Source organism: Cotesia glomerata, linkage group LG10 (assembly GCF_020080835.1).
Source record: "Cotesia glomerata isolate CgM1 linkage group LG10, MPM_Cglom_v2.3, whole genome shotgun sequence".
In the NCBI taxonomy this organism is placed as follows: domain Eukaryota; kingdom Metazoa; phylum Arthropoda; class Insecta; order Hymenoptera; family Braconidae; genus Cotesia; species Cotesia glomerata.
Genome location: NC_058167.1, coordinates 6,797 through 23,869, shown reverse-complemented (window position 1 = coordinate 23,869; position 17,073 = coordinate 6,797). Strand labels below are relative to the sequence as shown.

The 17,073-nt window shown below is 30.7% G+C and overlaps 1 protein-coding gene and 1 long non-coding RNA gene across 3 annotated transcripts; one reads left to right on the top strand and one right to left on the bottom strand.

Annotated features, from left to right (window-relative positions):
* Window positions 1-318: 318 nt before the first annotated feature.
* LOC123272951 lies at window positions 319-1,148 on the bottom strand. The gene is made up of 3 exons (XM_044739989.1): window positions 922-1,148; window positions 675-846; window positions 319-563 (listed from the first exon to the last, which is right to left on the bottom strand). Exons 1-3 carry the CDS (start codon window positions 1,075-1,077, stop codon window positions 490-492), a joined length of 402 nt encoding a protein of 133 aa, XP_044595924.1. The 5' UTR covers window positions 1,078-1,148; the 3' UTR covers window positions 319-489.
* Window positions 1,149-11,152: 10,004 nt separating this feature from the next.
* LOC123272914 lies at window positions 11,153-13,569 on the top strand. Of its 2 annotated transcripts, none has more exons than XR_006511194.1 (5): window positions 11,153-11,490; window positions 11,578-11,925; window positions 12,014-12,106; window positions 12,573-12,735; window positions 13,252-13,569. It is a non-coding gene; the product is annotated as an uncharacterized LOC123272914 (long non-coding RNA). The 2 variants fall into 2 exon arrangements; XR_006511195.1 differs by having other exon boundaries at window positions 11,161-11,490; window positions 11,691-11,925.
* Window positions 13,570-17,073: the final 3,504 nt, after the last annotated feature.

Genomic DNA, 17,073 nt, shown 5'->3' with positions numbered 1-17,073 from the left:
TAGCTTGTATTAAACTAATTTTATAAGTTTTAGCCAAAAACTAGCTAACAAACTATGGTTAGTACAGGGTTGGTTGGTAACGCTCTGGATCGCTAATATAAAGCTTACAGTCTTAGTTTGCGTAAACAGTGACAAGTTAGTTAACAACAAGGTTGAAAATAAAGCTTATTCTTAGCTAGAATGGATTTGTTATTGTAAGTTTAAAAAAGTGTTCACAGAGAAAAATTTATTTTTTTTTCTTAACAGAAACATCATATATTGAGCATTACATGTATAGAGTTATATATATTTTAAAAATACAAAATAGTAAACGTCATATTATTTTTAATTTTATGCTAATATTTTGATTTATTCATTAACTTTAGACTTCAAACTCTTCGTTTTTTTTTTAAATCCACACTCTCTGTATTGTTTCTTATATGATTACCCGTTGAGTCAGATTCATCATCTGAATTATCAATTGCTTCATCATAATTTTCTTTTAAGTTTTTATACGATTTCCATCCCAATATTGTGATTGGGTGAAATCAATTCCAATAGCTGAGACAACTTTTGACTCTGATCTTCCAAGACCGACATTTAAAGTGTGTAAAAGTAGAATAAATATTCCTTATTATTTAATAATAGGCATAAGACATTTATTAGATCATTCTAGCAGGTTTATTAATACTTACCAACAATACATCGATAAATTTTAGGAACATTCAATGAAAATACTTTATCTGCCATTTTTTTGGTGGCAGTAAAACGTAATGCCAGATCATGACTAATGATTTTTTTCATCATAGCATTCACATTTTTTTGCAAAGTGTCATCCGTATACATCAGTAGAGTCATCGGAGAACACTGAAAAAAACAAGAACATATATTTATCACACAAAAAAATTCTATTGATATATAAATATTTAAAATAAACATTACGAAATTAGTTTTTAATTCAGGATGAGTTACAAGTTTCTTCTCCAACTCATATAATGTGTTTGTGTCCGAAAGTGGGAAATTAAATCCAAATGTTTTAGACCAAGTACTTTTAATAGCTACATCTCCTTCACATTTCTGTTCTAGCAATCTTTCCATCTTTGACAATAATTTTGATTGATGTTTTGTTCTATCTTGAGAGATGTCAACTCTTTCATTATTGCCAAAAACTCTAAATTAAAGAAAATTAAACACATTAAAAATAGTACAATCAAAATACTAAATATTTTTCATAGTGTAACGGGTTTTTATGCCGCTCAATTGGCCTCTTAAATTAAATTAATTAAAACAATAAACTAAACAAAATTAAATCCAATTAATAAACAAAAGGGCGCCACCAGGATTTTTATTCACGGTTCCTGGAACCGGAACTAGAGCTGAGAGCTTATCTTACAGGGAGAGAGAGTGGAGGAAGGTGATCTGAAATAAATAAATTCTTACACTGATAGAAGGATTTGTTTATAGTTAAAAATATTTGTTAATATTTAACAAATCATTTATTAGAGACCACTTTTTAGTCCTTAACAAATATTTTTTAGTATTTAAAAAGATTTATTAATATTTAATAAATGAATATCAGATTTATTAAATACAAACGAATGATTTTAAATACTAAGAAATATTTGTTTAATACTAAAAAATGGTCTCTAATAAATGATTTGTTAACTATTAACAAATATTTTTTAATACAAATAAATCCTTCTATCAGTGTAATTAACAATATAACCGGTATTTATTAATAACAAAATTAATTAACAAGTTGTGCACTCGCACATACACTAAAATCACTTAAAGCTAACTTAATGCTATATACCACTAGTTCTCGGCTCGGCAAATCATCAACAAGTAGAGAACGTAGTAGCTTAACTAATTACTAACTCAACGACCCAACACACTAACCAAGACTGTATTAATTGCCCTACTCGGCAATTTATCAACAAGTAGGGGTCGTTATTAATTTTTCCAACTTAACACTAACCAAACTGGTATTAATTACTCTACTCGACAATTCATCAAAAACTAGAGATCGTTATACATTCATACCCCTTAAGTACCTAGCCAACGATAGACCTCGCACAGAGACTGTCGTATGCGAGGGAACGCTGTTAACACTCACACTCACATAACCCACGCATCTTCACACACACACACACACTCATTTTACTTTATTTTTATTTTTTTGACTCATGAAAGTTATTACAAAAATTTAATTCCAAAATTTATTACTTTAAATTTTTACTTAATTATTTCAGTTGTTATGTCCGAATTAATTACAATTAAATAATTATTGGTAGAGTGGGGCCTTGAGGAGGCTCGGACACGTTTTAGATATATTTTCTCTTGTAAACAAGCTACAAGACTTTTATTTTTATTGTGGATTTCGAACGCCTCCCGGTAACCAGGAGTTCCAACGGCGAGTTTAAAGGGAAGTCGATAACAAATACTGAACTCACAGTCATTCTTTATGAATTTTATAGTTAATATGGATTTGAGTTGTCTGATCGGTAGGTCCTGGATTGATTTCTCCTCCTTTTGTCGTGGTGTAGATCGGTGCAGTGGAGGAAGTTCAGGATCTTATTTTAGAATGAAGTAAAGCTCGAAGTTCTGGTTTTTATAGTTTATTCAATTATTTACCCTATGGGCGAAACGCACTCAATGTACACTATTTCACTTATGAACTATCAATTATTTCTATGTTTTACAATATTTTAATTATGAGTTCGTAATCGGAGTAACGACTCCGGCAGACACTTAGATCCGCCGTTAAATAATAGATCGAAAGGTTATGATTTTAGATAAAGATATCACTAAGGATAACGGGGCCCTCGATACAGCTCGAAGAGCACACTAGCGCGATTCGTAGAAGATATAATTTAAAGAATCAAAAGGCAATAGTGAATTTAGAAGTTTGTGTAAGCGACCTAGTGTTTTACACTGCCTCGTACGTAACGCGGTACAAGGACCCACATGGGCTCTACGAGGATACCTTCCCTCGTATTCTTTGATAAAAGACTGAACATTTGATCCGTCGTGTTTGGTGGTTTTATACACCCGGATCGTGATTTTCGGAAGGGAGTTAAATTTTGTTATTGGTCTAAAGTTGCAAATTTGACAGAACGTGGACAGTCTACTCATTTCTTAATGGAGGTGTTTGTCCGAGTGATTGCCGCAATTTATAAGGTGCAAACGTTGCACTTTTCGTCGAAGGGGAGAGACCCTGTGTATTATATGAGGCAACGCCGGATATAACACTGTCATTAGCTAGCAATTAAATCATAAAATATTTTCACAACTAATAATTTAATTCCCAAAAATCTAAACTAAAACCGACGCTTGAATTTATTCCAAATCGATCACGAGTTTAACACTCAACATCAAATAAATTCTCAGGAACATTCGACGTCTAAATTTATTCAAATTTAACTCGTAATTTTATTATTAATTATAAAATTAATTCTTGTAAAATTTCATCAAATAATCTACATATATATAAGCATTTTTTTTTTGTTACCGATAAACTTGAAAACTACTTGACCGATCGGCATGAGACCATGACCATTCGACGCGGAATTAATTGTAGAAGGTTTTAGGCTATTCATTTTTTGAATTCCATCAACCCTTTACCATTTTTTTTCAAATTTATGTAGATAGTCATTTGTTTCTGCTACTAAAACAAATGAACATCACTTCTTCTTCATATTCGAGCGCATAAAGGCCGGCAAAATGTCTGTCACTTCAATGCTTATAAACGCGTTTCCACACACTCTCCCACGCATCTACCCACATGCTCCCACACATCCACCCACATACTCCCACGCATCCACCCACGTACTCCCACGCATCCACCCACGCACTCCCACGCATCCATAAGGTTGTGACATGAATTATTGTCTACAGCAACGGTTTTCTTAATTCATTTCTAGGTTATGTGAATATGGCATTTATTTACGCTACTATCTTTTTTTTAAAAATTATTCATCTTTCATAGGTTATGTAAAGATGTCATTTATTTATGCTATCTTTTGTTTAAAAACAAAAAAGAATTTGTCTGTCATTTAATCGATTGTGTTTTGTTTAGTATTTATTGGTTATGATACGTTTAGTATTCGTTAGTTAGTTAAATGAAGAAGAGAGCCTCCAACTTATAAAAGTTAGTATAATTAATATATTCACGTTGATAATATATTTTATTTTAATCTATATACCCGGGAAAAAAAGTTTAAATCTGCTCTGATCAAATTTGATCTGAGCAGATCAGATTTGATCTAAATTTAGATCTAAGTAGATATGGACAGATCTAATTTGGTCTGCTTAGATCAAACCAGATCAAGTTTGATCAAAATGAAATTGAAAAGTAGATATGAATAAATCTGTTCTGATCAAATTAGATCCGGTCAGATCAAATTAGACGAATCCAGATCAAGTTTGATCGAAATTAAATTAAAAATTAGATATAAATAGATCTGACTTGATCCATACAAATCTAATTTAATCTGATTATTACGCGGGAAAAAAAGTTTAAATATGATCAGATAAAGTTAGATCAGATCAGATCAAGATTGATGAATATATGTTATCATAAAGGTGATATGGATAAATCTAATTAGATCTGTTTTGATCAGAGCAGATCTATTTAGGTACGACTTTTTATACTTTATGTTCTAATAAATAGCTCTTACAAATGCACTAACTTTGATCACGTTTTATTTTTTATTTAATACAAGTTATAACTGGATGTTATTGTTTCAATAGAAACTTTGAGTATTTTTCTTTACAATCTCGCGCATGAAACCTGGTGTTAAGTAATTTATTTATTTGTAATTAATCATCAAAATTGTTGAAGATCAAGAATTTTCAATTTTCAAAAATTTATAACTCAGAAATTATCAACTTACGGCAAATTTTATAAGAGTAATTTTCATCTTAAAATTGCCTAAAATATTGAAAAAAAAATATTCGATCTCAAAAAAAATTATTTCTCAAATAATTGTTTAAACAAATGGCTATAAATAATAGATGGCCCGGGATTTGGCAAAAATGACTGCGATATTTGGTTTCAGCGGGTCAAATTCATAAAGTAATCATATTTTGTACACCGACCTCAAAATTTTACGAAAAGATAATACAGCGCCTACACTATTATCTGAAGAGTAACTCAGTCAGTTACTTCTATTAGCTGAATGGTACGCTCTGAGACTGACATGCAGGAGGACCCAGGTTCGAATCCCCAATATCGCAAATTGATTTTCAACAATAATTCAACTTTAAATCACAGAAAATTGATATAAAATACATAATTTCTAATTTGCAAATAGAAATAAAATAAATTTTACTATTATTTTTATTTCATAAACTTTTTCATAAATTAATTCTGTTCAAATCGAACCAGATCTGAACAGATCAGATTCGATCTAATCAGATCAAATTTGATCTGGACAGATCCGGCCAAAATGCAGATCTGCTCAGATCTGATTTGATCAGAGCAGATCTAAACTTTTTTTCCCGGTTATATATAAGAGATTTCCACCTATATATTGACTCATCACGATATCTTTGGAACCATAAGGCGTAGAGATTTGAAATTTTGTAGGAATATTCCTTGCGCCGAGTAGAGGTCAGCTAAGAACGGATTTTACGAAATTCCACCAACAAGGGGGGTTGCGGGGGCGTTGACAATGGAAAATTCCTATTTTTAAACTATAGCTCCTATCGACTCCAAATTTAGTAGGAATCTCCTATATGTTATGTAGAAATGATCTACGAGCGGATTTTATGACAATCTACTCCCAATATAGATTGCGGGGGTGGGCGTTAACAATGAAAATTAAAAGTTTCCAAACTATAGCTCCTACAGACTCCAAATTTTGTAGGAATTTTCTGTAAGTGATGTAAAAATAATTTATAAACGAATTTTAGGATATCTTAACCCACAGGGGGTTGCAGGGGTGGGTATTAACAATGAAAATTTTTAATTTTCAATCTATAGCTCCTACAGACTCCAATTGGGCAGGAATTCTTGCTAAGAAATGTAGAAATAATATACGAACGAATTTTAAGTTACCTCACAGGAGTTTGCAGGGGTGGGTGTTAAAAATTAAAATTTTTAATTTCCAAGCTATAGCTCCTATAAACTCCAAATTTAGTAGAGGTCTTCTATATGTGATATAAAAATGATCTAATAATGGATTTTACAATGAATCAACTCCAATAATGATCGTGGGGGTGAGTGTTAATCATAAAAAATCTTAATTTCTCAAATATAGGTTCTGAAAACTCTAAATTTTTTATCTTTTATGTAGAGATCACCTCAAAATAGATTTCAATAAAGTCTACTTCCGATAGGAATTGCGGAGGTGGGTGTTAAAATCTAAAATTTTCATTTCCAATCTGTAACTTCTGCAGACTCCAAATTCGGTGAGAATCTTCGTGTATGATGTCTAGTTCAGTTAAGGGATTGCGGGGGCGTTGATAATGAAAATTTCCCGTTTGTAAAATATAGCTCTTAGACTCCAAATTTGGTAAAAATCTTCTACATGTGGTGTAGAAATAATCTAAGAACGGATTTAACGACGAATCACCCCCAATAAGGATTGCGAGGGTGGGTGTTGACAAAAAAAAATCTTAATTTCCAAAATATAGCTTCTAAAAGCTGTAAATTTGGTAAGAATATTTTATTTGTCATGTAGAGATCATCTCAAAACGGATTTCAATAAATTCTACTTCCGACAGGGATTACGGGGCTGGGTGTTAGAATTTCAAATTTCCATTTTCAAACTGTAACTTTTACAAACTCGAAATCAGGTCAGAATCTTTCATTTGTCATGAGGAGATCATCTCAAAACGGATTCCAAAAAATTCTCCTTCTGATAGGGATTGCGGGGGTGGGTATTAAAATCTAAAATTTCCAAACTGTAACTGCTGCAGATTCTAAATTTGGTAAGAATCTTCGTGTACGATGTCAAGTTCAGCTGAAAATGGATTTTCTCGAATTCTAACCTCAAAAGGGATTGTGGGGGCGTTAACAATGAAAATTTCTCATTTCCAATCGATAGTTTTTATAGACTCGAAGTTTTGTTGGAATCTTTTATTTATAATGTAAAAATCATCTCGAATAGAATCTTACGAAGTTCCTCCCCCACATAGGAGTGCGGGAATGATAATTGTCAAAAAATTCATATTCTTTAAATACAGTTCCTACAAATATAAAATTTGATAGAATTTCAAGAGAAACAGACAAATACCGGGATGGCCTCCAAGGTCAACGGATTTAAATATTTTTCTTACTTAATAGTGATATTTTCTTACAACAATCGTCTCTTTGGCAGCGGCAAAAAAGTCATTGTAACGTTTCCAAAATTTAACATTACATATAGCTATTCAGTCAACGGACTAAGAATTTTACATACATTTTATTGTTGCTGATCACATAGTCGATGAATTGTTCTCATTACGGGATTGCGAAATTGTCACAGATTGAAAGCATTGCGTTTTCTAAACACATGAGATATAGAAAAGAAATTTGAGATATAGAAAATATGAAAAAAAATAAATAAAAATAAAACATAAAATTTAATTTATTTCCTTTTCAATTCGCCCAGCGAAGCGGGCGGGAAATCGCTAGTTTTAACTAAAAATACCCGGACTTAATAATCCACGTTGTTAATTAAATTCTAAAGAATTTTTCCAGGATGATGAAATTAAAATTATTAAAATAAACTTCCAGAACTTAAGTTCAATATACAAAAATAACCGCGTGGAATTTTCCGATTAAATAAATAATTTATCTCACTATAAAATAAATTAACGAAAAATTATCCACGGGTGAATCAATCTCAAATGTGCCAAAATTCAGTCATCAATCAATTCTTAATCAATAATATACTGGACAATAAATAATATATTCTTGTAATGAATAATATTAATTAATAATAATTCAAGTGTTCTTAATAATTCGTCGCGTAAGATAATAGCCAGGAATTTGCGCGCTCAAAATGGACGCCGATATTCGTTAGTACGTAGTAGATTTTGACCTTGGGTACAAGTTAACTGCGTTGTAAAATCCGACCGACGCTTGCCTGATCCGTGAGAAGACACAGGAACTTTCTCGAAGAATTTATTACTCGGTTTTATTTTATTAAGGTAGTAGTCTGGTAACTTATGCCTATTTTCATGACTTCTTTGGAGGGTGGTTTTTTATAGGAAAATAAAAATGAATTATCTTGAATATTTAGAGTGTTTTTATTTACATATTGAAAATATAAAAAAAAAATTTATTTGAAAAAATTTAATAGTTTATTACTATTATTATTGTCACTCGAAGTTGGAACCTCAGAAAAAATGCACGTGGGTGGCCCGGGTGATTTTGGCTCTTGATGTTATCTGAAATCAAATATTCTTGAATATTTACCTTAAATAAAATAGTTGCAACTAAACCGATTTTCCAGATGTTCAGAATTATTAATAATTAATCGAGTAAATTAATAAAATAAATTCTCACGACAATTAACACCACAAGGTCCTTGAGCATTCCTCAGGTATAAACCCCCTTGAGGGACGCTCAACGGCAACTAACGAATCAAACAATTACAATTAAATAATTATTGAATTATTACGAATTAATAAATGATGGATAATTAATCAGAGGAGAAGTGAATCGAGTATAACCCAGCGGTTCACTTCTAGCCCACTGTTACGTTCGGGCGACGACAACACAATTAATTCGAACAGTTCCTTAAATTTGAGACTAATAACTGAAGATTATGTGTCTCGGGAGGCGGGAACCGCGCCTATAGGTAAATGCACGCGGGTTTTTACGCGATAATAGACTCACGAAATTATAATAACCCTTGGGGAATCCCAGCTCTGTTAGGGTATCCTTCTTTGGGGTAAGTTGGAGCACAAGCGAAAGAGAAGGCAAGTGGTTGTATAATGGACAGAACTGAGAGAAAAATTATACCTGCTTGAATACGATACTGTGTTGTTGCTGGGTCCTTGTCCAGATACCTGAGCGTCGAGTATGCTAGGGTCGCTGACCGATAGGTAATGACTGGCGACTAATTAACTAAAGGATCGAAATAAATAATTAGGGTTGTTATAAATAAATTCGCAACTTTTAAACAACTTACGATTGTTTATTGCAGTAATAATTTGAAATACAATAGCAATTTACTGGTGATTAACTGGTCAGAAATTAAAAAGTTAATTATTCGTTGATTTTAGAGTAAAGGAATACTGAGCCACTGGTCGCACTCGCGGTTACAAGAGGTACTGATGACTCTCGGTTATCGTGGCAGGGTTTTTATATGATCGCAAGTCCCTCCTCCTAATTTAAAATTCTAATAACCCTTAACATAAGATTTTGATGTAATTCCTAGATAACGGTTTATGGGATTCGATGTTTTAGAAGTCACTATGCAACAGCAATGCTAATGCATAAAAACTTCTTCCTATTTTCTGAATGTCGAACGCGATCGGGTTAATTTCGGTTACCTATGAGTTTTATATTACTCTAGACTTCGTACCCGTGACTCAGCGTTTGTTTGCTCAGGTGAGGGTTCTCGCGGGTAGTACTGCTATGTATTGTCGCGTCTTAATTTTCTCTTATCTTTTCGAGTAAATTTCTCGCCATGGGATTTTGCTATTTCAATAATAAAATTTCTTGTTTTTAAATAAAATCTTTGTGGTTCCGATAGTAAGAGGAGTTGCGCCGAATATTCTTAATCTTGTAAGTTTTTGTTCTTACTCTCGGCTTAGTGACTATTTACTTATGACGCGTGAGGTATCGCGGTTTTTGCTTACGTAATATATCTTTTTGTTTCGAGATTCTTACGCTGATAATTATTATTTCTTTTTCACGATGGTCGAACCGTAATGATTTTTCTTTTCTAAATTTCGACTAGCTGACAACCGTATGCAGCTGCTTTGAGACTAGTTACTCGAGAGATAAAATATCTCTGTTCACCTTCTTATTTGTTAAATAATTCTTTTTGAAAATTTGAAAAACTATATTTGGAGTTTTAAAGCAGCTAGCTTGTCAATCCAAATTCTATTGAATGCTTAAACAATTACACAATTAAATCGGTTATCTTAGACCTTTTAATCGTTTATTAAAGCTGATGGCTGGTAGAATTGAGTTTAGGCACTCGGTTAAACTCAATTGAAAATAAAAATTTAATATGACTAAATTAAATAAGAATTTGATAATCGCGAGCCGTGGTACGGGTAACAAGAATTTCGCGGGAGCGCCCTTTTTGCTTCCGCGACTGGGGTTTTTATATCCGCGGATCCACCATTATGCCATAGTCTTTTGAGCAAGGCCTCGTGACGTTGTCAAAATTATTTGGCAACGCAGGTAAGCTCAAAGATTCGGGGACTAGACTAGACAGACAAACGAACGAGACTCTTATAAGAGGGGATAAGTGTTATGGCTCAAACAGGTCTTACGGACCTGTGCAAATTTAGCACCCCATCTAAGGATTTGCGAAGTGCAAATGACCTTAATCGATAGGTCTACGTTAGGTCTGTATAGGTCCATCAAAATTTTCGTTAGGTCCCTTATAGTTTTTTTATAAATAATTTTTTTAATTTTAATGAAAAAAAAATACATGTTAGCACCTCATTCAATGAAAAGCTGGCTAATTTAATGAAACTCGTATTCTTTATCGTTAGGTCCGTATTGGTCCATCATTTTGGTTATCAAATTATTCATTTTATTTGTTTAATTGATAATTATAAAATAATTAAAAGCTGCACATGCGCATATCATGCATAAACGGCGCGAAATTTAAATTGCTCCAGTTTTCTTTTTTATTGAATCAATAAATAAAACTTATTATAAAATGCTTATTTATTCACAATCTTTTTTTCAATCCAGGATTGAAATTATTTTAGATTTAAGTTATCTTTTTGAATATATCTATACACAATACATGAAATATATCGATATATTCACAATGTTAACCTAAATCCAAGACAATTTTAATCCTGGATTGAAAAGCTAGCTCCAAAGGGTGTACAATCCTGTAAGGACATGTCTACTCATACGTAAAAAAGTCCTGATAAATCCTTGCCGCGTGAATATAAGGGCCTTAAATCCACGAGTGAAGAGGACCTTATATTCAAGCTGCGTGGATTTATCAGGATTTTTTTTACGTGTCAATAGACACTTCTATCCTGTAATTTTGAACTGTTCCTTATTAAGATGGTGTCTGTTGATTACATGTACATGTAGGTAAAAATAAACACATGTAAAATATACACTGTACCTTTATGGAGCGTATTGACTACATATGTATACGCTATAATAAATGCCTATATGTGTTTGCGGCGCACATACACTTGTGTACAAGTTTTCTTACTTATTTAAATTTAATAATGATATTTATAGTTATATGCAATTATTTTCTTACTGGATTTTTGTAGCTGGTTGGCCTCTTAACCTAATAATAATCATTACGGAGAGTAAAGGTATCCCTATCCTTTATAATTTTCAACTTTGAAATTAAACTTCAAGTAAGTAATTAAATCACTAAATTAGCTAATAACCTGAAATTAGTAAAATAGTATTGAATTATAGTAATTTCATTTATTTATACTTAGTAAATTGACTTTGAAATAAAAGAGACGACCTGTATAAGGAAACAACAACAAAGTCATAAAATAAATTGTTGGAGCACTAATATACATTAATATACAGTAGTACATTGTTTTAGGTGATAATTGAAATACTACTTTACTTTATTTATTGCTATACGTTAAAATTAAAGAAGTTTTAAAAAACTTGCGGAAAATTAAAGTAAATAAGGCCTCGTGTGTTTTTAGAGGTTATGTTTATACAGGTCAATAACAACTATTATTTATATATCTTGAATTATTTACAACAACAATAAAGGAAGTATTACAAAATGCGAGTAAAAATTTATCAATGCTGCCCTAGAGGAAAATATCGTAAGTTATTTGATTCAACTTTATTTTTTATGTTTTATTATATTTTGTATTAATTAAATAATTAATTTTTCTTTCAATTTTATTACAGACTTTATGGCAGAAAATTAAATGGAGCAAGAAAATTGAAATTGCACTTCCGATCTAGCTGGGGATCATTTTTAGTATCGTTGGGACAAAAGAGGTAGTTATAATTTACGAAAAAAATCGTTAGACGTTTTTTTTATAGTAAAATTCGGGATCTGACAATTTTTAGGGATTTTTTTTATGAAATAAATAATTATAAGCGAACAATAGTGAAGTTAACAGTCACTTGACATCTTAAAAATTTTTTTTTATATTTCTAGATGTGGGATTTTTAATAAAATTTTTTAGTAATAATTTACTTGATATAAAAATATAAAAAATTAACAGAGGTCTGTTAACTTCAGTATCATTATAAGCGAAGTTTTGAAGCCAATTCCACTCCCAGAAATTACAAAAAAATTATCAATGTAATCTTTAAACATTATTTTGATAATTGTTTATTTTTCTAAAGCCCAAGAAGGATTATCATAAAAAATTAATTATTTTTTTTTTTAATTGCTTTGCTTAAAAGTACTGTTCAATATTTTGGTAATTTATAACGAAATTATTTCGTCTAAATGAAGGATTGCTGAATATAAATGTCGAGTTAAATAAGTGGCAGCAGCGCACTTTGAAGTTGGAAGACAATCTGAAGTCGGTGTAGCTTTAACAAGGCAACTAGAAAGATGTTTCAAGGACTCTAGGTGCCTTGATAAGGAATATTTATTCATTGTCGCCGATAAAAAAGTAATTATTTTTAGTTCATTATAAAAACAATAATTAATAGTACAGAAAAGTCTTTTTTAGAAAATTATAACTGTTTTTAGAAGTATAAAAATATTTTTTTAGTGATACTGAAATTAACTGAAATCTGGCCATTTGTTAGATTTACTTATTAATTGAATAAAAAACAGAGAATTTATTTACAAAAATTTTTTTGATAGTTTTTCAAAATTTCTGCGTGATATTTTTTTTATAAATTTTTTAAATTAAGTTATTTGTCTAAAAATAAAAAAATTCTTAATGTGTTAATTTCAGTATCATGATTTTTTTATATTAATTTCTTTTTCTTATCAGAAAATAATTTTTTAGTTTATTACTCATCAGTTTGTAAAATTAAAAATATTTTTCTGTCGATTTTTTCAAGGTTATAATTTTTTTGCACAATACGCCTTCAATATGAAGTCTTCAGGAATCAAATAAATATTAAAATTTTTTTTTTAGTTTTTCAATTTTTCTACTAATTAAATTTTCTATTGACAGGTATGGAATGTCAGAGTCGACATGAATGTAATCAATCACGATGGTAGTTTGGTTGATTGCGCTAGCATAGTAACTTTGGTTGCCTTATCACATTTTTAGCGTTCTGATGTTAATTCAATTGGAGATGATATTATTATACACTCATTTGCTGAGAAAGATCCATTGCCTTTGACATTGTTTCATCAACCTGTAGGTGTTTCGTTGTAAACTTTTGAGAAGTAATCTCCTATTTATAATTCCTAGAAATATTTATTTCATTAATAATAATAATAATACTATTATTATTAATAGTGATGAGTGATGGTGATTATCCCTGATCAAAATTATTGATTGAAAAAAATTGAATTCGATATGATTTCAATTATTTTCAACAAGTTCTATTTCATGATTGATTCAGCTCAGGCAAAAATGAATTTTTCTGAATAGATAAATAGTTTGAAGATTTTAAATCTTTTAAAGTATAAAAAAAAATTAAGAAAAATTCAAATATTTAATTGTGTTCAATGGATTTGAATAGATAAATAGTTCATGAGTTTGGATATAATGCGGAAATAACAAAAAAATAGAAAAAAATAAATGATTTTAAATTGTTCTCAATTGTTATCAATCAATAAATAAGCCTTGATATCCTATTGTACTGTAAATATTAAATTATTGAAATTTATTTGTATTTCTGAATACTTGTGAATTGTTTTCTATGAATAAATGCAACTTTACATCCGATCATACTGTGAATAAAAATTAATTAAAATTTAGTCGTAATTTTGAATGCTTACCAATCATTATTTATAAATAAATAAAACTTGAAATCTGGTTACTTCTTAAAAAAAAATTAGAAAAACAGTTGATCCTAAAGTCCATCCCTGCAACTTCCCGCTAATTCCGTGTTCAAGCGCTCAAAGTTGCATTTATTACGTTTCTGAGCTCTTCGAGCTCAAAAATATAATTTTCGTATCATTTTGAGCTCTTCGAGCTCAAAAATCTGGTAGAAGTTTCCCTGATTAAGAAATCTAATTTGAAATGACTTATGATGATTTGGAATGATTTAAATGTGTCGGATTTGAATACTATGTAGATATACAATTAAGGAAGTACGAGCGCTAGGCGGGGTGGGGATAGGTATCCACTCTAGCGCGGTAAGGGGAAAGCAGTAACCATATGATTTTTCTCAATATATAGATATACATTTAACATTGGCTAATGGCGGGATTTATTTTTATTTTAATTAATACACTTTAATTAGTCGGGCAAGTGTTAATTTTTTTGAATTAAATTTATCACTAATATATTTACTTTCATCCATAAGTTTTTTAAAAATATTCACCGACAGTTTTACGAGAAAAATACAGAAATGTATCAATGTTTGGAGGTTACCCCATAAGACCAATGTTAAATTGCTCAACTTTAAAGTTAATTATTTATTTAAATAATCGGGCAATCTCCTTCAAATTTTCAGAATTTGTTAAGACATATTTAAACTTCATATTAAAAAAAAATCAAGCCTTTTATCAAAAGTTGTCTTGGTGCTCGTACTTCCTTAACATGAAGGTAATCATTTCAAATCATCTTTCTGAATCAGGGTTAATAAAACGTTACTTTTTTAATTTTTAAACCACAATAACTTTTGAATGAATGAACCGATTTTCACGTGGTTGGCGGCATTCGACGCAGTTTTTTTAAGTTCCATGAAGAATTTCCAAGATTAGATTGATCGAACTCGGAGTTTCGAAGTAATTCCGAAAAAACACTTTTTTTGGTTTTCTTTCGTCAACGATAACTCACGAAAAAATTAACCGATTTTGACTGGCTTGGTGGCGATCGACGTGGTTTTTCAATGTTAAGAGCTGATTAGTTTTTGGAATTGATCGGTAGAGCTGTTTAAAAGTTATTTCAAAAAAACCACACTTAAAATTTTTTTTTTTCGGAGTTTTTTTAAGATTTCTCAAAATCTATCGGTCCGAATCGGTCCAAATTGTAGTCAAAATCTAAGTTTGGTCAAACCCTTTCGAATGGCACTAACCGTGATCGAATCGGTCAAGCCGTTCAAAAGTTATGAGAGGTTTACATACACACACACACACACACACACACACACACACACACACACACACACACACACACACACACACACACACACACACACATACAGACGTACGGACATCATCGCGGGAATAGTCAGGGAAGCTTCCTAGGACCTCAAAACGTCGAGATCTGATGAAAACTCGATTTTCGAAAACCGGGGTAAAAACAATAACTTCCCGATTTTTGAAAATTTTCAATTTTCTTAGCGGGAAGTTAAAAATTGTTGAATTTCATTCGAAATTTCGAATGTTTTTCAATTTCTTTTAACAAATAATTAACACTTGATGTCCGATTACTCTTTGAATAAAAAATTATTAATATTCATTTATAATTTAAAAAAATTTCCAATTTTTTTCTATCAATAAATAAAAGGGGCATTCCATAGAGACTGGTGGGACATTTGTCTCCGGATTTTAACCAATTATGAGCTATAATTGTGTGATCAAATCTTACACAATAGCGAAATGTATCTTATAACATAGAAAATAATGAATTTACAAAATCCCATAATAAACAACTCCAAATACTTTCAGACTTTCTTGTAATTATCACTCGAATAAGTGTGACTGGTGGAACAAGAAAAATCCCCTCTCTTACCACCAAGTACTAAACGACTAATTTTAGTTCAATTACTAAACTTTTTAAAAGAGATTTTTTTCTTAATATAAAGTCTATTGTATATTCTTTCATTTTCATTAATAATTAGACTGATTACCTTACGTAGAATCAATAAAAAAATTTTTTTAGTTGTGACTGGTGGGACAGAAAACCGAAACAGCATTTATTTCTCAATTTAATTTAGTAGGATTCAAAAATTTTAAGCAAGAAAAATCGATTGCTCATTGATTTAAACTAATTTTCTTTGCAAGTATGTGTACATGCAGAAATTTAACTACCAATACGTACTTAATTAGAATTAATTTAAGAAATCGGAAATATAGGCTATTTTCCTCTTTCGCATGGAATGCCCCAAAACTTAATATCAAAATTTTATTTTCTTTATCTTACCAGCAATTACCATATTGAAATTAGTTTAAGAAGAATTTTTTCTAGTCTTATAGTATTTAAATAATGTTAGTCGTCAGGACCTACGGGGAATTGCACTACTGTCAATTATTTTATATATCTTATTGATTCTTTATGTGATTTATTAATGAAAAAATTTATTAATTTAGTGGAAAAATTTATTAATTTGTTGAAAGAAATAGAAAACAATTAAATTTTTCGAGTTTGTTTTAATTTGTTTGAATTAGTCATATAGTCTAGTCGAGAAGTGAGTTTCCAGAGAAAAATCTTACCAACAGTCTTAAAAATATGGCGATTGTTTCATTGGATTCAAAATTTAATTCTGAGAAATGCGTATTTTTTAATTTGAGGGCTATTAAAAATTTCATTTGTTATAAACAAAAAACGAAGAGACAAAAAGCGAGTATCCGTTTTTTAGCTATAACTTCAAAAATATTAAAGATATCTGAAATTTGAAAAAAGATCCAAGAAGAGGAGAAAATTTTAGTAAAAAAAGTCTCGACTCCCGGAGTTGTAGCTCCGGGAGTATTATTTATAATTTATAATTTTATGTATTATTTATAATTTTAATTTAACGTTGAAAGTTAGGCTCCGAGCGGCCGTTTCGGTGCCTAGGCGTCCCCGCCAAGCAAAGTATGCAACACAAAATAATTTTTTTATAACATTCAATATTAATTTAAAAATCTGAATAAATTATAGTGTCATCTAGACACT

Coding starts and splice junctions, on each gene's coding strand:
- LOC123272951 (XM_044739989.1), bottom strand. CDS start 1,077: ATGGAAAGATTGCTAGAACAGAAATGTGAAGGAGATGTAGCTATTAAA. Junction 847..921: donor CTGAATTAAAAACTAATTTC/GTAATGTTTATT, acceptor TGTTTTTTTCAG/TGTTCTCCGATGACTCTACT. Junction 564..674: donor AATTTATCGATGTATTGTTG/GTAAGTATTAAT, acceptor CGGTCTTGGAAG/ATCAGAGTCAAAAGTTGTCT.